We start from the raw sequence: 23,770 nt of genomic DNA on the forward strand, positions 1-23,770 counted from the left end.
TGCCAATAAGATCGAGCAAGATCTTATTAAGATATTTACACTAAGTTTACAATATTGAGCATTAATAATAAAATAATAAAGTATTATTCTAATAGGTACAGTGTAGCATCATGTACCTCACTCTCATTTTATATTTGCTGGCAGAGAGAGTATAGATGTTGTCCTCCATCTATATTTTCCAATTGCCTGTTGCAACTTCTAGATGATGAGAGCTTAGCATAAATTCACTAATAAATGCCTTCTATGCATGGAAAATTTCTCTTGGAGGTAATTATTTTCTGTGAAGATGATCATTGAATTAATCTCACATTGACAAAATTTCATTTTCTCACCAAGGTCTTCTCAGAGCTTCTCTATTACCTTCTTTTGTACCTACTTCTGAATGTAGTGAATGTTTAATGGTTCTTTAGGCAAATCTAGCTCTTCAATTCCCATTTGTGAATCTATCTGACCTCATCACCTGTCTGTATGTGCTTTTCATTCCATTTGTGTTTTGTGATATGGACTTTCTTCTTCTTCAACCAAACATGATATTTTCTGACTATTGAACTGAGGGTTTTTCTATCATCTTGAATTATTGTGCATTGCTGACTATATTTTGGCTGATTTGGGCTCTAACATCATGGTCAGAAATGATTTAATAATGAAAGGTGCTGGAACTAAGTTGCACTCTAATTATAGGTGGGGCATATGATCTATGATGCATTGTACAGTAGCTTTGAAATTTAAAACTATTGTCAATGAACCTTGTAATATTTTAGAAAGCTCCTTTCTAATGTTGAGCTATCTTTGCATTGCTTTTTATTTCAATTATGTTTTGATTCTTACAGGTTGTGTCTGGAAACTGCAGTGTTAAAAGAGGTGGAGCAAATCCAACATCAAATTCATTATTGGCAGCAGTAATTCAGAAAGCGAAAGAGCTTGATGTACCAAAAGATATTGTTGAACGCAATATTAAGAAAGCATTGGATAAAGGGCAGGAAGCTTTTATTGAGAAGTTTTATGAGGTACTTGCATGTCTGAATAGGTTGACCACTTATTAATCTTTTTTCATTTTGCAAAAGGAAGTATCTCTTTATGGGTTTTATCATTTTGGACATGATTGTGATGAAATGCAGCATGGTCAGCAACGAGTTAACTTTGAATAGTAGATAAAATGTGTTCAATTTAACAAATTAGCTTCTACTGAAGAAATTATTTGCTTGTGCTGTAAAGCAATGTTTCTGGAATTCCTTTATCTTTCAGGTTTCTAGAATTCCTTCTGTCTTTTCAGGTGCATGGTTTTGGCGGAGTTGGTATGATAGCTGAAGTTCTAACAGACAATTTAAATCGATCTTCAGCCTTTGTAAAGGATATAGTAAAAAAGAATGGAGGAAAGATGGCAGATCCAGGATCTGTGTTATTCAAGTTCAGACGAGCTAGAGTTATCAATGTGAAAGTTGATCAGGTTGATAAAGACAAACTCCTGGGTGTAGCGTTGGATGCTGGTGCAGATGACATCATCGAACCTCCAGTGTATGAAGATGATACAGAAAATGAGCAATCTGCAAGGTGCTAGTCATTTCAGTCTTTCCTGCATTTGTTGTGGTATGCAAACAACATGGAGTATACAACATTTCTAATTCTTTTGCAGTTGAATCTCTGTTTAATGTGAGCCATCTCAGTCTGGAATTCTAAGAATATATTTATCCATATTGTTGATAATTTGGAATTTCACTTGAAACATTGGAAGGAATTGTAGAAACTCTAGAAAAGAGTGCAAGTACCCATTGTGAATTTAAGTTGGATGTTATGATAAGTAGATCATAAGAAGAATTATGCTGAGATATTTTTCTTGTCATGTAGTGAGGACGGCCTAGAAGTACTTGTCATTAGATGTAAGTGACATTTGAGTTTAGATTTTACATTCATTATAATTTTCCTATGAAAGCTAGATATTTATTTCTCACGCAAGTGTAATATTTGTCCAGTATCCAAAGTTATCTTTAAACAACTATTTCCTCTTCCAAAACCCTTCCACATCCTTTCTTCCTCCCAGCCAATACCTATCAAGTATCAACCACTCCAATCAGCAGAAAAATCACCTCTTAATCAATCGGAGTCTGAATCACTGATTGAACATGGGCAGTCTCTTGAGGAGGCACAACAGAAAGCATATCTTAGCATCTTAGAGATCCATTATTGCTGCTTGTTTGATGATAGCCTTTTCTCTTAAAAGTATTTGAGGCTGTCATGATCTGTCTCGACCTTAAAATATGGACACATCAAATAGTGGTGTCATTGCTTGACTGTGTATAGTATGGCCAACATTTCCTTCACAAAAGAGGTTAGGTGAGATTCTACCCTTGATTCGTGGACTCACAATTCCTAGAAGTCACTCTTTCTTGAAATTAAAACTACCCTGAAGAATCATATTCCATGTAAATGTCTCTGTAGAGTCCAGAGTAGCCAAAACTAGTGTACTGCACATTTCTTTTGTAGTTTCCAATGTAAGACATCCTTCTTTAACAGCACTGTAAGTGGGGCAGCAATTCACCCATCGCTCTTGACAAGTCATCTATAATATTGTCAAATCTTGTATTAAATAATGTAATGCTAGACTATACTCTGTACACAAGCATTTATTGCATATGTTAATGATGTAATAATACTACATTAGTTATGTAGAAATGGTAACTTACATAATCGAAGCTACAATCACCAATGTAACTTCCCTGTACAATAATAAATACAAGCATGCACACATTGGTTGTTATAGATGGCATTTTGAAAGAAAGTTGTGTTCTTGTCTGCACCTTAAAATCATTTATCTTTGGCTTGTTGGTGCAAAATATGTCTTCTTTGTGTTGAAGGAGAGAGAATTCCTATATGTGCTTTTGTTCCTTGCTCATCATGTCATTGTGGTCTTGTTTCTTGTTTTGTAAAACACACATCAACAGGACCCTGGCTAGAAAGGTGGGTTTTGCCTCGAACAACAAAGTGGAATTCGAAGCATTGGTGTGTGGATTGGGATTGTGCATCAATAACAGTATTAAAATTATAGATATAGAAGGGGATTCGTTGCTATGTATCAATGCTATTAGCAATAATTCTATTCAGAACTGGAAATTGAAAAAATGGTTGATCATTATTTAAGATTTATTATCAAAGATGGAAAATGTCACCTTTTCACATGTATATAGAGAGGCAAACGGGCTAGCCAATAAGCTTGCTAATATTGGTATTGAGATCAATAAACCAGAAATTTTATGGTCATCGGATGATCTATGTGAAGACTAAATTAAAATAGCCAAAATAGATTAGCCAAATGGATAAGGATTGGGTTCAGACCCCTAAATGGTAGGAAATGGTTCTCGGTGGTAGCTTTTGATCGATTATGGTGTACCGGGGAGATTTGAAATAGTTGTTTTCTAGTCAGTTTTGGGTGGCTTTGACAAGAAAAATTAAATCTTTAGCTCTAAGCAGAGTCTTGGGATTTGATGGGGAATCTGGAAACTTCTATCGGTTTATTTAAGCGATGGAGAGATGCATCTTGGGTATTATGCACTTAGGTTTGTGGCTTTCTTTGTGTGTGCAGGTATTAGAGAATTTAAATGGCAGCGAAGGTGTGTTTCAGAGTTGCATGTATATGACAGGAGGGGGACTTTGACAGCCAGTGAAAGAGACTTCATTCCCAAGGAGGAGTTTTTACTTCCAGTGATTAAAAATGTGTTGGGAGAAGAATGGTTTGGGAGTAGACATAGGCACGACATGGAGGAACAGTTTCGAGCTCATTGCTTCTAGTTTCCCCTAATCCAAAGAGGGGATATATGGCTAACATATTTGATGTAGAGGCAGTTGGAAAGGAGAAGAGGATGGCAGATGCAGTTGCTTTTTATAGGGAAGGGTTAGGAAAGTTCTCTCTCACCCCCTTTGCTTCTTTTGTGGGCTTAAATGGAGATCTTTTCTTCGCCTCTCAGATGGAGGGGATAAATGTACTGAGCGAAGGGGTGATTGTTATTTCTCGTTGGATGTAGTAGTTTCTTTTGAGTTTAATGAAAAGGGATCTACCCCCATAAGGTAGAAACTTGCCAAAAAAATTTTAAAAAAAAATTCATTAATATTTTGTTAATATCGATTAGATTTGCTTGCAAATATTCAATTGATCTAGTCCTTGATGATCAAAATCTTAATCAGCACAAATGTGATCCTCAGATGGAGTCATCTCATAGACAAGGGGGTTGTTGTCCTCAAATCCAACTCTAGAAACCAAGAGGGTTTATGCCCTCTAGGTCTCCTACACCAAGGGTTTTTGTCCCTTAATGCTTCAATCTCCAAAATGGAACGAACAACAAATGACAATAGATCATGATTCAAATGACCAATTTGACCTCCTTTTATTAATTCTTTTTGGGCTCTCAATTTGAATTTGTTTTTTGCCCTCCGAAGTATTTAAAAAATAAAAACATTTTTTCCTTTTCCCTCCAAAGTGTTCAAAACATTTTTCAAATAAAATATTACATGTCTTATAATATCTCATTTAGTTGACCACTTATTAAATTAATAATAATATTTAAGTTGCCCTTTTGGAAATAAAGTGATTGGTCCAAAATTAAAGTATTATTTGTAAATTATTTCTTGTATCAAGCTCAGAGAAAAAAATTAACTAATAAAAAATGGAATATAATAAAAAATTTAAAAATTAAAACTAGCATGCCCCTACACAAATCCTTTTTGAAGCAGAGCTAACTCACATCGAAATGTTTTTATCAAGTACGTCATTACAAGTGTAAGGTCTCAAAGATGAATGGAGATAGATTCCTTAGCATCAATTAAGAAGTATGCGATAAATTCTTCAAACTTGAAAAATGTTGGATCAAAAATACTGAGTCTGTCTTAAACATTGGGACATTATTAAGATCTTGTAATTAACAATATCAAAATGATAGCAACATTAAAGGGGACATTGCTCATAAGTTTAAATGAGATCTTTGGAATGGTATTGGAATAAGAGAAAAGAAGTCAAGATACTATAAAAAGACCATCGAGCAAAAGAAAAATAAATATTATTCTCATGAACTCCATTTTGAGACCACAAAATTGACAATGCCTCGAACACTCTGTGGAGATGGTACATGTAGACTATGCGAATGCAATAACATAGATGATGAAAACACATTTTCCAGGATTGCCTAGCCTACTTAAATTCCCAGTTAATTCTTTGAGATCTGTTTAATTTTGGATACTTCAACTTTTAACTCACGAATATCAAAGACACTTTGAAAACCTAATCCCCAGCCCCTTTGATAATGGCGTATTTTGAGAAAAAAAATTCAACTAATCCTTTGATAGGTCCCATTTATGATATGTGGATTTAGTAGGCAATATCATTTATATTATAAAAACAATTATAATGTACTTATTTTTTAAAACATATATCTCTTATTCCTAAATCCTCCAAATATGAGTGTCAATACAATTGGTGCACATGAGAAGAAAGAAGTTTGCCTCTCTTTGTATTTGGAAAGTGTTGCCATTTTATGACACCCTTGGTCCATTAGTGAGAACCGATCAGAGATATGTTCCATGGACCAGCGCTGCCCCAGCTGATCAAGGAGAAAAGCAATCATGAGGTTTGGGGTGTTGCTTTGTCGGAGGTTCCTAGGCCCTCTCTTTCTCCTTTTCCCGGAACTATGGAACCCCGAGGTTCCGAAGTTCCCTTCCTTCCCTTAGCCTTTCCTTAGTTATTCGGAACTCCGGAACCCTGAGGTTCTGAAGTTCCTTGCTTCTCACCTTTCTCCTATCTCGGAACTCTGGAACCCTAAGCTTCCGAAGCTCCCCTCCTTCTCTCTGAAACTTCGGAACCCCGAGGTTCCGAAGTTCCTTGTCCCTTTTCTCCTTCCCTCTTTGGAACTCTGGAACCTCGAGGTTCCGAAGTTCCTAGCCTTCATTTCCTTCGCCTCTTCTCTTAAGCTTCTCCTTTGCCCAGAACTCCGGAACCTTGAGGTTCCGAAGTTCCCCTTCTCTCTTTAACCCTTTCCCTCTCTATCCCAGAACCTCGAGGTTCCGAAGTTCCTTTGAGTAGTTCCCCGGAACCCCAAGGTTCCGAGGTTCCTTCCCCTTTTGCCTTCTCTCCCTAGTTCCTCCGGAACTCCGGAACCCTGAGGTTCTGAAGTTTCTTTCCTTCTCTTCCTCTCTCTATCTCGGAACTCCGGAACCTCGAGGTTCTGAGGTTCCTTACTCCTTCCCCTGTCTTCCTCACTTCGGGAGTCCGAGCTTCCAAAGTCTCTGGGCTTCCTTCCTACTGGCGACACGTCCGGATGGCGTGATCGACACTCAAGGCCTTAAATGCTTCGACAGTTTTGGTGACTTGTGCATTTTCTTTTGTGGAGCCACAAGGGTGCATTAAGTGTTTTTAGCAGGATTTCCATCAAGGGAGGTACGAGACCATGCTTGGTGACTTATGTCATGTCTGACTTTGGAAGGTTAGTCAATCCACCTTCCTCAGAATTGCCTTTTGAGGTATGGCTAGGTTGCTTGCATGTACAAGCCAAGTGCATGCACTTCCCTGCACTTCCAGACTGACATGCAGGGGTCATGATCACCATTTTAACCCATTTTTCTATATAAAGGTTGTTAAGCCTCATTGTAAAGGGTTCTCTCCCTGCTGGCTTGAGCTTTCTTATGCTCTTTCTCTTCTCTTGAAGACTTGTAATTATTTTTGCATTTCTGCAACTGTAAGATTGGCTTTTGGCCTTATGATTAATTAAAAAATCACCATTCTTGCCTCCTTCTAACCTATGTATGTTGTGTATGCTTTTCTTACCTTCATCATAGGTGTATGTCTTGTGGCTTCTCTCTCCATTTATGCCGTGTTAACTTGTTTTATGAGTGTGACTTGTGGGAATCCTTCTCCCCTCTTAAACACTTAGCAAATTCTAACCTCCATACATGTGTTTGGGTCACTTATGCAATTGAAGCTGTGCATCTCTTGGGTTTTTTAGTTGGTTCCTTGTGCCATTCGGTAGGGAGAGAAACAATCTCTTCTTGGTGCATCACCTCCTTTTATTTCAAGCAATTCTCTCTTCCTTTTACCTCTGCAAGTTGTTAGGATAGGCTTAGGAGTAAGTTTTGAAGTGTTGAGTTGGTTCAACACCTGCACCTATTTGAAGAAGGAAGCCTGCCTTCTTCGGAGATTCAACCCCATGTGCAAGGTCCCACACTTTGGAGTTGTTTCCATGTTTCACGAGGTTGCTGAGTTGATAGCTCAGCAAGGGTGCAAGCTTTTGTGATAACAGAAAGCATAATTTTCATTTTCGTGAGTACTTTCCTTTCTTTTTTGAGTTTATTTTGGATAACCCTTAGATTTTACATTGGGGATAGTAAAAACATCACCTAACTGTACTCGGGATAGATTTTGGTACAAATGATTTTTTAGGTTGTAGACAAGGTGTAACATATCCCTAAATGTATTAGATAGGGGTATACACATATCTGGGAGGGGGTTGTATGCCATAACACAAGCAATTTTTAATTTAAAATCAACAATATTTATGGTCATGATTTTTCAAAAATATCTGGGAAAAAGACTAGGACCCACAAAATCAACACTCTTGGTAAAATTGCTAATTTATGAAGTTAAAGCTTCTGGTATTCTTGTATATAAGAAAATGGAATATTAAACCCCCTAAACTTGCTCATTTTGTGACAATGTGTTACCCACCAAAGGTTAATCGCTCCAACACCTAAACATCCGCATAGTAAAATCCAATGTCTTATCCCTGAGAATGTTTAACTTCACTTGAGTTTGGATTGATATGAGAATTCCATTCTTTTTCCTCAAAAAAATTGTAGACCATGTGATCAATGTTAGTGAGTGTTGGGGAAGATTTAAAAGTTAGCCTGGAGATCTTCTAAAACAAAGAAAATGATTGAAAATGATTTCTAGGTCTAAAAGTTTTTGAGAAAAAAATTGTTTGTTTGTTATTTTATGAATCTATTGCTCTCCATTCCTCCAAAAATAATAAACAATATATTTTGACACGTCTTAGGAGTTTCTATTGTAATGTATTTTGTTTCATAAATAATAAACAAATTGAAGTTTATTGATATGTTGTATATGTCTTATAGATCAAATCACTTGTAATTCAAAATGCATTCTTATCATAATTTTAATTTTGTTTACTGTATAATGTGAACTTTTTTGGATTCAGACTGAGTGTATTATTGATCAATAGCTGATCTAATGACAGGTATTTCAAGGTGATTACTACAACAGAAAATTATAATGAAACAATGTCAAAGTTTCGTGAAGAAGGCATTCCTTTTGAACCAGATAATGGGTTTGAGCTATTACCTTTGTCAACCATTGAGGTGCTTTGCTATATATCATTTTTTACTCAAGAACTATTTTACTTTAGCTTATGCCTTTTTTAAAAGTTTATATTTCAATTTCCAAAACTAGTTGGGCTCTACTCCCTTCACACCAAGACAAATATAAAAATTTACTATGTTGCTGATTTGCTGGCCTGGGGCCTCAGATCTAGGTTCAGTGTAAACCTGGTATGGGATCCAGGTCAATCAGGCCACAAAATGACATAAGGAGGTGACAAAATCACTATGGGTTTGTCCTGGAGGAACTAGGGTGAACCTAAAACAAATCCAACCGAATCACAATGAACCAGAAACAAAACGTCATAGTTTTGGCTGGCATTTAATTTTTTTAGCTTTTTAAATCATATTTGGCATTTGACAATCCCTAACACTAAAAGCTGTTGTCCCCATTTTTTCTGTTGTGTCGTCTATCATTTTTTTCAATATTTGTTTGGATGGATGGAATATTGTGGCATGGAATCAAATTCAAATATTGCTCACCAAATAAATGGATGCATTCATTCATTTCTTTCTCATGGGATAAGAACAAACTATTACACTCCTATAGGCATACAACCTTCTTAGAAAACCTATAACATTAACTTGGAAATCATCCCAGGTTGTCGCCGTGCTTGATTCCCAACTTACCCTGCCTTAACATAAGTGACATGACAGCCAGTGGTTATAGGGCTAGTACACTACTGTGCTAGTCATCGGTATTATAAAGATTCACCTAGCAGTATGAAGAGATATGAGCTCCCACATAAAATAGTCATTAATATGTCTTTCTCTAATTTCGTCCAATACAGGGGTGTTGTCAAGATTGCTCAGCAGTGTTAACTGATGTTGGAGTTTTCCAGCATATGGTATTGGTAATTGTTGCCACCAACCAAAGATAATTCCCATACTAAATATGAAAGCGTTTCATGATAATTAGAATCGATGTCGTCACTATGTAATCACTAAGAGTATATTTCTTTTGCTACTGACCAGTAAACAATGACTTCAGCCTATCAGGTGATCACTATCTCCCAACAAAGGAGACAATTCTGTGAGTCCCATAGAATCAGTCAACAGATAAGAAATAGAAATCCACACCACATGAAGCCTTTGGTGAGTCCCAACATAAGTAGTGTAGGACATGAAATACCCAAGTTAATTTTAAATATTCTTCTAGGGGGCACTTACATATGTGGGCCTCATAGTAACTACCCAAGAGGATAAGAAACCAAGTTAGCAAGTAATTGGTAGTGCCCAACAGAAAGGAACTAACCTACCAAAAGGCAAAAGATGTGGGTCCTTGTAATGTCCCATAAACATTACCCACTGAGATCATTCAAATTCGAGAAGTCTCCCATGGAGACGAATTTATAAATAAGTTTTGGAACGAGACCAAACAATCTTTGCGCTATTTATATCAACCATATCTGAATCAGCGATCCTACAGATCAACTGAGGTGAGTATCGATTTAGCTTATTAAGTTTGCAAAGGCATCAAGGGTTGATAAGGAACAGCGATTACATCAAGGATGGATAGAGACGAGACTATGGCATTCTAACAAGCATTGATTAGGAATAAAGATCAATAGATCGATTTAAAAGAAACTAATCATGAGATTAGTCAAGCGATGATTAAATAATTGTATAGTAATAATGATCAACATTATGACAGCAATTCTAATATGGACTTAATCGGTGATTATGTGAAAGTTACCACTAATTGATTGAAGGCTAAGGGATACGTTGATATATAGGGATCAGATATTGATTATAAGGGTAGTGATTAGGGAAGTCTAAACTGATAACAATATTTGTCATAATATGGTGCGATTAGTATTAAGGAGAGGGGGCAATGATAAATAGACATGTCTTTTGGAATACAACTCTTCAATCATGTTCGCTTGAAGAGATATTAATAGAGGATCATAAGTGTCTTCAACGGAAGAAATATAAATCGGATTCCATATTCACAGCGCTCAGGGAGCCCTTTGGTCAGTCGAGTAAGAGGGAGGGATATCATCTGCCCCGCAACAAGGTGAAGCACACGCTATAACAGGGTACAAAGGTCAATCGGGCACAGCTATTCGAATAAGAACTAGTCCTCATATCTTCATTGCATGATCATAGAGTAACAACAATTATTTCATTCCTATTAAAGATAATCATTATATTGGATTCCATTAACAGTAATTTAAATCAGAATGTTGTACCATTACTAATTTCATTACTTCTATTAAAATATACATACGTAATAAAGCATCAAAACCATTACTAAGGTAGAATTGCGTACTTAAGCAAATTGAGGTTGACTTCATAGTATTGGTTGCAAGCTATAGTTATCCTTTTGAAGACAAATTATAAGTATCACCAAAAGGGGACATTACAGTCCTAGCCAAGACATGTGAGCAGCGAATAAGAAAAATTCAGAATCTTCAAAAGATGCTGGTGGTCCTGTTGATGTGTATTTTGTACACAACCAAACATAGAATAAAATACCCAGAGGTATCTTATCCTCTCTTGAGTAAAGTTTCCGAATGCTGAAGATATCACAAAAAGGATCAATCAGAGAAACTTCAAGGTTCTGTTATGTAGGTTCTCTACCCATGGATAAGCTCTTCGTGGTATGATGTGATTTGCTGGAAAGGGGACTTACACTCGATGACCTGAACGTCTGATTTGCTGGAATCACAAGTCCTATTTACTAACTGGAAGATAAACAAATGGCAAAAGATGCAGGGTTCAAGAAGTCTACTCTACTACCTAGAATGCGAGAAGATGGATGAACGACTAGGTGGAGTCCTACTGGGCTGGGTCTCACCATCAGGCTTGAACAATCCGACACCAACTCAATGTGATCTTCTAAGGGATGCTTCCAATACGTTCAAATCGTACACTATCAGACACTGATCACCATTCAAGATAATGCATGAACAATAGACGTGTAACGACTTAAGATTAAGCTCATTTTATGCCAGTTGACCACGCAGGGCGAACTTACCATCAGTAAGAGGCTAGTGGTATGGATTAGACGGATTCCACATAGGTGCATTCAACAACTTCTTTCGTTCAATTTATTTATCTATCATCTAAAATGAAGATTCAACAAGAGACCATGCATATTGCAACGAAACAACACAATTCACCATAACTTCAATGAAAATGGAGTTTGTTTATACTCGCTAGCAACAATTTCTTGCCTTTTCCTCCTAATTTACTCTAATTGCTATTCTATCAGCTGACTATTCACTATTAGCTAACTATTCACTCACTATCAACTATTGACTAACTATTGACCTTTACAAATGAGGAGCCAGGGCTTATATAGTGCCCACAATACAATTCAATGGCTCAGATCAATTTGAGATCAATGGCCGAGATTTTACAATAAAAACCCTAATTAGGGTTTGTTACAACAAACTTAATTCTGGCCAATGAAATAATTGCATTATTTGGACACGTCTTCTCTGGAATATTCGACCAATGGATAACCAAGGTAGGTACATTGAAGTTTGTGTCATCTTTGATGAGTCAGGTACATTGAATCTGGACACGCTGAGGTGGACCAATCCAACTGGAGGAGTGATGACTGGGATGCCACCTTGTCTGACACTTGTAACTTGGTAGATGTTCAATTGGATGATGCTGAGAAGCTAACTTTAATTAACTCTTCAGAAACTATTGGCTTCTTCAATGGACCCTTGCTTTAGCCTCCTTTGTCTTTGATGTGCAGGATGGATGGTGTACCTTTCCTTGAAATGCTGGACTGGAAGAGGTCGTCCTTGATGATGTTGGACTGGAAGAGGTCGTCCTTGATGATGCTGGACTGGAGGAGGTTGTCCTTGATTTGGCCTGGTCTTCTTTCATCTGCAAGACAAACCAAAAGATGATTAAGGTCATATAACAAATTCATTTCAGCATAACATTTTCTACCTTAAATCATCAACAAGAAGATATCAAAATGAAGTTTGCTCAGGATTCTTTCTAGGGACAAGTTCTATAAGAGTTTCGCCCTGGACCCTTTGGAAGGGTCAGGAGCGAATTTTGCATTCCTGGCTCAAGTTCTTCTCACTTTGTGACCGTACTTGCTTAGATACATTCCCAAGGGTGTCCTCATTCTTAACCAACACCAAGTTTGATGTAAATTTGGGGCAAAAGAGAGGTTTTAAGAATTTTGCTCTAGACCCTTTGGAAGGGTCAAGAGCGAAATTCAAGTTTTAGGCTTGATCTAACACTTCCTTTACCTCAATTTATCCTACAAGGCAAGAATAACTTCCCTCTAGTCCTTTCATGCCTTAGGAATCAAAATCTTGTCTTGACACAAAGGGGAAATAGTGATTTTGATGAATTTCGCTCTAGACCCTTTGGAAGGGTCAGGAGCGAAATCCACTTTTTGCTTGCCTATTCACACCCAATTTCATTTTCTGCACTTCACTTCATCAAGACTCCCTCACATTGAATCCACTTCCCAACTTGGCATCATTGGTTTGATCTTCACAAGGCCTAAAAAGTCAAATTCGCTCAAAAACCTAGCCAGGGACAAGACCTATCCAAAATTTCGCTCTGGACCCTTTGGAAGGGTCAGGAGTGAAATTTCAATTTTAGCTCAAAATTTGCATCTTTGGTGGTCAAAAATCTTTCCAAGGAATTCCAAATAGCTTCTTTCACTCTAGTCTAGGCCTGACTTCACTCAAGTCTTGGAAAAAAAGGTGGTTTTTAGGATTTTCTCTCTAGACCCTTTGGAAGGGTCAGGAGCGAAAATCTTGTTTTAGGCTTATTTCTCCATCATTTTAACTTGAATCCACCTCACAAGGCAAGAAAACACTTCTCCTCTCTCATCCAACCCAAGTTTGACTTGATTTTGCAAGGAAAAATAGGTGATTGAAGAATTTTCCCCCTGGAACCTTTGGAAGGGTTAGGAGTGATTTTCATCATTTGGCTCAAATTCTTCTCACTTGATAATTATTGGCAATTTGAAGTCATTCCTAAGGCCTTCTTTGATCCTGATCCACACTAGATTTGGCATAAAATTAAGGGAAAAGATAGGTTTTGCACAATTTCGCCTTGGACCCTTTGGAAGGGTCAGGAGCGAAATCCTTGGTTTGAGCTTACTCCTCCATCTTTCAACCTCAATCAACTCCAAAAGGGTAAGAATGCCTCTCCTCACACTCATCCAAGCTATAAGAACTCAAAGTTGACTTGATTTTGCAAGGAAAACAAGTGATTGTAGCATTTTCGCTCTAGACCCTTTGGAAGGGTCAGGAACGAAATTCTTGATTTGGCCTTAACCCACACTTGAAGTCTCTCTTAGGGACATCTCCTTCTTGATTTTACCTTAGCCCACACTTGATCTAGCACAAAGTTGAGAGCAAAGAGAGGTTTTGAGAAAATTCGCTTTGGACCCTTTGGAAGGGTCAGGAGCAAAAATCTCTTTCTTGACTTGATATTTCATCTCTTCAACTCCAATCCTCTCTAGAAGGCAACTAAACATCATTCTTCACCCATGGGACAAGGTCTTAAGCCTAAACAAGGTCAAAAGAATAGGTTTGCAAGGAATTTCACCCTGGACCCTTTGGAAGGGTTAGGAGCGAAATTTCCTTTCTTGGCTAAAACCCTCATTCTCCAACGCTTTTAAACATCCCTAAGGATTTCAATATGCCCATTCTCTCTTTCAACATGCCTTGGACATCAAAAATTGGTCAAACTAGGGAGGAAATGAGTCTTAGGTAGATTTTCGCTCTGGACCCTTTGGAAGGGTCAGGAGCGAAAATCTTGTTTTAGGCTTTGATTGCTCATTTTTCAAACTTCAATCTTCTCTGGAGGCGAACATAGATCATTTTCCACCTAAGGAACAAGGTTTCAAGCCCAAACAAGGTAGCAAATGAGGTTTATAGTGAATTTCGCTCTGGACCCTTTGGAAGGGTCAGGAGCGAAATTCATCTCCTAGGCAAAAACTTGATCTTCTAAAGCATCCCACTACCTCTCAGGGCAAGAAAAATACTAATTCCTCCTTCACCATGCCAATGCCTATCCAAAACAAGGAAGAAAACAAGAGATATAAGGATTTTCTCTCTGCACCCTTTGGAAGGGTTAGGAGCGAAAATCATGTATTGACCTTGATTCTTGATTTTTCAAACTCTAATCTTCCTTGGGAGGCAAACATAGACTACTTTCCTTTCATTTCTACCTTGGTCTTGACTTTGGCTAAAGGAAAAGTGAGTGTTTTCAAGAATTTCGCTCTAGACCCTTTGGAAGGGTCAGGAGCGAAATTCATCTTCTTGGCTAAAATCCTTCATCTCCTCCACCTCAAGTCGCTCTCTAAGGCCTAGAACAAGTCAAAATACTTCCATACATGCCTTAGGACTCAAAACTTGGCCTTGATAAGTGAGAAATTGAGGTTTAAGGGGATTTTCGCTCTGGACCCTTTGGAAGGGTTAGGAGCGAAATTCCTAATCTTGGCCAAGATCCTTCACATTTTCGCATCCCATCACCTCAAAACTAGAACATTGGTCTAAACAAGGGAGAAAATGAGGTGTTTTCAAGAATTTCGCTCTGCACCCTTTGGAAGGGTCAGGAGCGAAATTCCTACTTCAGGCTAATTTCCATCGTTTTGTCACCTCAAATCTCCTCTCAAAGACAAATGTGCATCAAAACCTTCCCATCACACCCCAGAAGTCAACAAACTTGGTCAATTCAAAGAGCAAAGTGGAGAAAAATTTCGCTCCGAACCCTTTGGAAGGGTCAGGAGTGAAAATCATCCTTGGGCTCAAATCCTGACTTCATTTTCACATTTCCTCATTCAAACAAGCGTTTTTACCTTCATTCAAGCCTGGGAATGCATTAGTTCTAGGTTTTGGTCAAAGTAGAATGTCTTATGGAGAATTTCACTTTGGACCCTTTGGAAGGGTCAGAAGCGAAATTTGACATTTTGGTCTCTCCGTCAGGATCATTTTATGGAATATAACATTTAAGTATAGGAAATGTCACTTATACTTTAAGTTATATTCCATATATATTGTTAGGATGTTTGAGAGTGGTTTCAGACCTGTTGATGTGTTTTTTATGCACATGCGAACACAGAATAAAATACCTAAAGGTACCTTATCCTCTCTTGAATAAAGTCTCCGAATGCTGAAGATGTCGCGAAAAGGATCAATTGGGATGACTTCAAGGTTCTTTTCTGTAGGATCTCTACGTGTGGATAAGCTCTTTGTGGTATGATGTGATTTGCTGGAATCACAAGGGGACTTGCACTTCAATGACCTGAACGTCTGATTTGCTTTGAATATTGCTGGAACACAGGATTTTACCGGCTTAGATTTGGAAAAAAAAAAGGAAAAAGGATGAGGGTGAGAAAAGGATCTAACTCTGATACTAAGAATGTAGGAGCAATGATTGATCTTTGATGAAATTCTAACTAAGTCTTGTTTTGACATCACAGGACCATCTCCACAAGGTTAGTGCGATCTTCGAAGGAAAGCTTTATGATGTTCAAATCATCACTACAGGCATAGACACCATCAGGCTGATACATATCAATGAAGAAGCGACAATTGAAGTTAAGCTTAAGCTGAATGATTCCAGTTGACTACACAAGGCAAGTCTGCAATCAACAAACTGCTAGTAGTATGGATATACGAATTTCACCATCAATCAAACACGTTTCTTCCACTCATCTAATAACATGAAATCAAATATGAGAAGTATAGAGACCATGCAAATTGTCGAATCGACCCATAAATTTCACCATTTCTTCAATGAAGTTTTACAAGTCTTTTACAACAACATCTTGGCAACAATCTTTGCCTTCTCTCTCTACTCTACTCTAATTGCTATACTATCAACTGACTAATTCACTATTCTAACTATTCACTCCCTATCTTCTAACTCCCCCTTAACTGCCTTTACAAAATGAAGAGTCGGGGCTTATATAGTGCCCTTAATACAATTCAATGGTTAAGATCAATTTAAGATCAATGGCCAAGATTCAATAATGAAAACCCTAATTAGGGTTTGTTACAACCATTACATAACATTTAATGCTTCACCAATGATAAAATTGTATTAATTGGACACATGTCTTCTCTGGAAAATTCGACCAATAGATAGCTGGGGTAGGTACATCAAAGTTTGTGCCACCTCCCATGAGTTAGGTACATTGAATCTGGACATGCTGAGGTGGACCAACCCGACTGGAGGAGTGATGACTAGGATGCCACCTCGTCTGACACTTGTAATTTGGTAGATATTCAACTTGATGTTGCTGAGAAGCTAGCTTTAATTAACTCTTCTGAAACTATCTGCTTCCCCAACGAACCCTTGCTCTGACTTCTTTTGTCTTTGATGTGCAGGATGATGATGTACCTCGCCTTGGAATGCTGGATTGGAGAAGGTTATTCCTGATGATGTTTGTCTGAAGAAGGCCGTCCTTATCAATGCTAGACTAGAGGATAGATGGAGAAGGTTGTCCTTAATGATGCTGGACTGGAGGAGATCATCCTTGTCCTGGACCGGATCTTCTTTGATGAGAGCTTGCCGACTTGTAGATCCTCCGGGCTTGGGAGTCGCCATTTGATGCCTACACAAAAATTCCAAAATTAGTCTTTAAGCATTATATCTTAAAGTGTGAAATTAAGACTCTCCAAAGGGAAGATTCAAGATATTGATTAGGAAATTTCATGATAAATCTAGAATTCTTCATTCCTAATTAATTAATCAACAAAATCAAACTCTCAAGTCTTAGACTTTTTTTTTAAAAATGTCTAAAAATCAAACCTTGAACAAGGTTGTTAAGATGATTTCGCCATACCTCCTCTTGAGTACTTAACTCTAAGAAATGATGTAAAAATAGATGAATTTCGCTAGGCAAAGTGTAGATCAAAGCCTTCTCAAATTGCGCCTCCTCTAGCTTGGAAAATTATAGACTCCAAACTCCTTTGCCTTCAACACTTAGAAGAAATTCGCTCCAACAAGCTAGATTTCGCACCTCCAACTTGATCTCCAATTTCGCACTCAAGGAAGTGATTGAATGATTTGAAATGTGAAACAAAACCTCTCCAATATATAGAGCGCTCACCCCTTTGCTTCCTCTAGGCCGACTTGGCAAAAAGGAGGTAAAAAATAAATAAAATCTCAAAAAAAGGGGGCCGACTTGGTTAATAAAAGCAAAAATAAGGCCTTGAGCGCTTTATATTCAATTTTAATTTAATAAAAATTAATTTTAAATGCCTCCAAAATAAAAGTTCGATTTTCTCAAGGCTTAAAATTAATTTATTAAATGCCAAAATGCTTTCAAATTTAAATTTAATTTTCCACATGCCTCAAATTTAGCAATTTTGGTGATCTAATGCAATTTGGAGAGTATGAATTTTAAAGCAAGGCTTGATGAAACTCCATGATGATTTCACCTTGGACCCTCTCTGAGGGTCGGGAGCGATTTTCTAATTTTAGCCTCGAATACTTCACATCCTGACTTGAAAATCTCCTGGAGGGTAAATTGATATCCAGTTGATGTGTTGCACTTCAAATTTGACATTTTGTGTGAGGAAAAATAGGTGGAAATGTCAATTTCGCCCTGGACCCTCAGCAAGGGTCAGGAGCGATTTTTCATTTTCTAGCTAAAATCCACCTCAACTTGATTGTTGACCCTTCAATGTCACTCCCAAAATCCATTTCCTTGCACTATAGAGTTAATTCATCAACAATTTTGGAGGAAAAAAATGTCCTTAAAGGCAATTTCGCCCTGGACCCTCAACAAGGGTCAGGAGCGTTTTTTTTAAATTTTGACCACAAATCTTCACTTCCTCACCAAAACACTTTCTCACCAAGCTAGATCACGTTTAGGCCTCCAAAATAAGCAATAAAATCTTCTTTCAAGCTTTTTCGCTCTGGACCCTCACTGAGGGTCAGGAGCGATTTTTGCAAATTGGGCTTAATTCTCCATCCCTTCTCATTAAAACTTTATTCATCATTTGGCAATGTCCTTCCTTTATCCACTCCAACCAAATTTGCTTCGTTGTTGTAAGGCAAAATGAGGATTTTCAACATTTTCGCTCTGGGCCCTCTCTGAGGGTCAGGAGCGATTTTTCATTTTCTGACAAAAATCATCAAGTTTCAAAGGCAAAACATCATTCATCATGCTTTTGGAGGTCTCTTTGCCTTACCCTATCCTTGCCTTAGCACAATTTTGAGGAAAACATGCAATTTTTGTGATTTTCGCCCTGGACCCTCAACAAGGGTTAGGAGCGACTTTTTGGTTTTAGGCATATTTCTCCATCCTTTGGACTCCAAATTGCTTCTAAGGCATAAAACATCATCTCTTCTTCCTATCCACACTGGATTTTGCCTCAATTGCTCAAACAAAGGAGAGAATCCTGGAAAATCGCTATGGGCCCTCTCTGAGGGTCAGGAGCGATTTTTGTAATTGCCTTCAAAATACTGACTTTCAACAATCTCCTTTCACTCCAAGGCATTTCAAACATCGTTTCTAACCCATGCCTAACCTTAGCTTTCCTCAAACTTGGATGAAAAGTTCCCATATTAGGTTTCTCATTGTGGGCCCTCTCTGAGGGTTAGGAGCGATTTTTTGATTTTGGGTTGATTTCCTCTTTTGTTGATCATCCAAATTATATTCAACGGATAGAACATGCTTTCCTTCATCCCTTCCAATCATAAAACATACTTTGATCTTGTAAGAATAATGCATATTTGAAAATCTCGCTCTGGACCCTCTCTGAGGGTCAGGAGCGATTTTTGCTACCTGGACCAAAATGCTTCACTTTTCATCTAAAAATCACTTTGCCAAGGAAGATGTCATCTTGTTTTTTGCTATGAATAAAAATTCATGTCCAAGAAAGGTCCAAAAATGTGCACACAAAGAAAATCGCTCTGGACCCTCTCTGAGGGTTAGGAGCGATTTTACCTTTCCTGGGCAAAACTCCTTCCATTTATCATCTTTGATCAAGTCTGGATACTTCATTGTGCTCATTTCATCCATCCCCATGCCTTTGACATCTTAAGTCGACCAAATACGGCTAGCAATGACCCTTATAAGATTTCTCGCTGTGGGCCCTCTCTGAGGGTCAGGAGCGATTTTTCTGTTTTCAACAAAGTCCTTCATCATTTTTAGTCAAAACTTCTTCAGGCGGGTGGAGAAAGTCATTTATTTCCCCTTCATGATCAAAACTCGGTCTCTTTCCATTGCAAAATGAAGGAAATCAAAATCTCGCCCTGGGCCCTCTCTGAGGGTCAGGAGCGATTTTTCCCTTAGCCTTCAAAATTCACCATCTTTCACGCCTCCAAATCTTCCCAAGCATCAAGTCATGTTCAATCATCCTTCCAGGAGACCGTGCACAAAGCAAATTAGAAAAGTCAGTGACAAATATGACTTAAACAACATTTTTGCCTTGGACCCTCAGCAAGGGTCAGGAGCGAGATTCGCTTTGGACCTCCTGAGAGGGTCAGAAGCGAAATTCGCTTTGGACCTTCAGGAAGGGTCAGGAGCGAAATTTGACTTTTTGAACTCTCCGTCAGGAAAATTTTATGGAATATAACATTTAAGTATAAGTGACATTTCTTATACTTTAAGTTATATTCCATATATACTTTCAGGATGTTTGAGAGTGGTTTCAGACCTCCAGGAGTTATATTGCAAAATCTAGTTTTTGGAGGTTTTTCAGTTTCCAGACTTGGTCAAATTTCAGGATCAGAATTTTCCAGACTTAGCCAAATTTCAGGATCAGGACTTCAAACTTCATCACTTACCAACTTGACCTAACCCAAGCAGAACCTACTATCCAAGTGATCCCCTTGGCGACACTCTAAAGCTAAAGGCTAACAGACAAAACCCTAAAAGACCTAGAAAACAAACCCTAGAAAGCAAAAAGCAGGGGTCCCCATTTGCAATGGGGCGATGTGTGAATACGTCACAATAGGACCTCCAGGAGTTATATTGCAAAATTTAGTTTTTGGAGGATTCTTCAGTTTTCCAGATAGTCAAATTTCAGGATCAAGAAGACATTCCAGACAGCCAAATTTCAGGGCTTTTGAAGATCGGGGTGACATTCCAGACTTCATCATTCACCAACTTGACCTAGCTCAGACCTTTAAGGATGATACTCACTTACCAAGCAAGACACATTTAGCAACAAGAGCAAAACCAGGCCCTAAGGAAGACTCTCAAAGAAACCCTAATTCTGGGGCCCCGTGGACTCACCCTGGCTCAAGCAAAGCTTGCTATCCAGTGATCCCCCTGACAACACTCATCATGCAAAGGCTAACAGACAAAACCCTAAAAGACCCAGAAAACAAACCCTAGAAAGCAAAAAGCAGGCGTCCCCATTTGCAATGGGGCGATGTGTGAATACGTCACAACAGGTCCCCATAGCAAAAGAATCAAAGACATTGCGTACTTAAGCAAATTGAGGTTGACTTCACAGTATTGGTTGCAAGCTATAGTTATTCTTTCGAAGACAAATTCTAAGTATCACCAAAAGGGGACATTACAGTCCTAGCCAAGACATGTGAGCAGTGAATAAGAAAAAATTAGAATCTTCAAAAGATGCTGGTGGTCCCCATAGCAAAAGAATCAAAGACAGCCAAAGAACAAAAGTAACCTTGATAAAAGGAACTGCAAAAAAAACCAAAATTGTCATGAAAATGGAGTGCCTTCAATATGGTAGTTACACGATTGCATACCTTGGGAGTGAAAATGGAGGAGGATTGGTGTACGACTTTGCTGTGTTCTTTGTGATATTCATGGGATCACCTTGTTATGGCCATTGGGAGCACCACCACCAAGTTCAAGATGGACGGAGTGGTTACATCTTTGCTTCTAGAAGAAATTAGAAGGAAAAGTTCAGAGTTAGCTAAGGAGGCCCTAGTGGTTTGTGGAAGATCTAAAGAAAATGGCAAGAAGGATAAGAAGCAAGAATAATCTAGATCCAAATCCCAAGGGACATCCAAATCTCTTGGTAAGTTCAAGGTGAAATGTTGGAATTGTAGCAAAATTGCACATCTAAGAAGAGATTGTAAGGAGAAGAAGAAACAAAAGAAGTTATTTTTGATGATGAGTTTGAAAGATCCTCTTAGGATGAAGGTGATGTTTTTGGCGCTGCCTTGGCTACTCATGCATCAGAAGGTGCGTGGTTGATAGACTTTGGTCCCTTTTTTTACATGATCTTACATATAGGTTGGTTTTACAAAATATGAAGAATATGATGGTGGGACCAAGGAAGGTGTACCTCAAAGATGATTCTCATTTGAAAATTGTTGGTCGTAGTAGAGTCCTGATTAGATTCCTCGATGGACAAGTGAAGGGACCAATGGTGTATTTCATATCTTTGGTTTGGCATGGAAGCTAATTTTTTTAGTAAACTAAATGATGTTGATGTGCATGTTGCTTTCTTGAGTGGAGGGTGTAAGATTGTCAAAGGTGTAATGGTTCTTGTTAAGGGTGTTCATGTAATAATTCTTCAATTCTTGTAGTGGAGAGATTTGTAGAATCTCCATCTTCACCATTGGAACCAACAACAAAGAGGTGCATTATGTCTACTTCTATTGGTCATGCTTTTTGGCTTCCTAAGGGTGCTCATGGTTTGGAGACTAAACTGCTAGTAATGAAAACATTGTTATGGCACCAAAGAATAGGTTAAATAGGTGAGAAGGGTTTAAGGACCTTGAAAAATAAAAATCTTATTCAAGGGTTGAATGATTGTAATGTTGAATTTGATTTTGCGAACATTGCATATATGGAAAGCAAAATTGTGTTTAATTTTACTCTAATTCTTATAAATGTTTTAGCATCAAATATTAAATGAGGGGTCAATGGTTTTGCATTATCATGGTATCGAGGCACATGGTTTTATCTTACCACTTTTTTGTATTTGTGTGAGGTTGAGTTTATATATGCAAGCATATTTTTAGTGGTCAAGGTTGGCTGGGTGAGTGGACTGTGTCATGCCCCACCAAACTAGGGTTAGCAGAAGTTAATAAACAAATCGCAGCCTTAAAATAATCCACTGGTTAGCAATTCATAACAAAAAAGAACATATACATGCAACAAATAAACCACAGATCCACAACACCGGAATTTTTACGTGGAAACCCGGAAAGGGAAAAACCACGATGGGGCTGGAACCCACAATATTCATATACTATGGCCAGGAGTACATAAATATTACATAGATGGGGAATGCACTTGCATTCAGGCTCACTGCCTAGAGCTCACTGCTCAAATATAGTTGCTCGGAAGGCTACAACCTTCAGGGAAGTCTCACTGACTTACAATATGATTACAATGAGAAAATACAATGAAATGTACTCGCAAGTAGCATCTGATAATGCAAAAATGAGTTCCGGTTAAGCATTGAATCTCTGACTGCCTTCGCTCTGCAAACACTCTGTCTCTACCTCAGCCAGCTACCAGATTGTCTGACAACCAAATGCGCACGTGAAATTGCGCTCAATCGCACCAAAACGGATCACCACACTACTAATACACCAAAAATCGCGCCAAATTGATCTTATATATCTGGTCTTAACATAAAAGTAAGTGATTTCAAGTTGGCTTCAAGAAGTGTAACATGCATCTTTAAGTCGGCTTTAATCTCAAACAAAACATAGCACCGAATCAAAAGAGTGTAATCACATGCTTCCTAAGGATCTTCCCATTCACCGAGATCACAAAAACAATCACCAAAAACACTGCAATGATCGGAAATCATTCTGGACCACAACATTACCGAGATACCCTGTTTTACCGGTTAACTACCTATTGGTTTACTCCAGCTTCCGAATAGGATGAATCACGACCACCGGATCGAGTCTCCAAGAAGAGGTGCCATCAATGACAACCCTAGACCATAAATCAAGCATCGAAAGTCATCGAATGAGTGCCAATTGCCAACAATCTCCCCCTTTGGCATTGATGGCAACACCTGTGAAAAATGACTAAGTATAGAAACCTGTGAAGCCTATACACCGGATGAGAAAGAATAAAAGAATTCTAAGACTCCCCCTTTGATCAATAACCCAAGAATCTGCATCACTGAACTGTACACTCCATACATACAATTAGCCTGTACATTTTTCACCTCATCTCACCCCCTTTGACATCAATGCCAAAGATGGGATGTGTATCAAAATTGCGTGTACATATAAGCACACACCGGATGACCAAATCTATACATGTTTCAGTATATCTGCATATGCCATCTTCAGAAACCCAAGATATGTGTTCCATCCTGCCCGCAACTTCTCCAAAATTGAAACAAAACCATTCAAAACGTAATCTTACCAATTGCTAGAATCAAAGATCACTGAGAGGGGGGGGGGGGGGGGGGTGAATCAGTGATCTGCCAGAAACCAAATCCACAAACTTATTCTTTATCCACTGGTTAGCAATGCATAACAAAAAAGAACA

At 38.2% G+C, this 23,770-nt stretch overlaps 1 protein-coding gene across 3 annotated transcripts in view; it reads left to right on the forward strand.

Annotated features, from left to right (window-relative positions):
- LOC131072857 (probable transcriptional regulatory protein At2g25830) overlaps positions 1–23,770 on the forward strand; it is a 101,423-nt gene that overhangs the window by 65,622 nt on the left and 12,031 nt on the right. Inside the window, exons 4-7 of one of the 3 annotated variants that reach the window (XM_058009138.2) lie at positions 631–681; positions 851–1,007; positions 1,274–1,551; positions 8,232–8,352. In XM_058009138.2, the coding sequence (XP_057865121.2) occupies positions 631–681; positions 851–1,007; positions 1,274–1,551; positions 8,232–8,352 (607 nt within the window). Of the gene's footprint in view, positions 1–630; positions 682–830; positions 1,008–1,273; positions 1,552–8,231; positions 8,353–23,770 lie in introns of all 3 variants that reach the window. The other 2 variants (XM_058009140.2, XM_058009139.2) reach the window with 2 other exon arrangements.

Source organism: Cryptomeria japonica, chromosome 6 (genome assembly GCF_030272615.1).
Source record: "Cryptomeria japonica chromosome 6, Sugi_1.0, whole genome shotgun sequence".
In the NCBI taxonomy this organism is placed as follows: domain Eukaryota; kingdom Viridiplantae; phylum Streptophyta; class Pinopsida; order Cupressales; family Cupressaceae; genus Cryptomeria; species Cryptomeria japonica.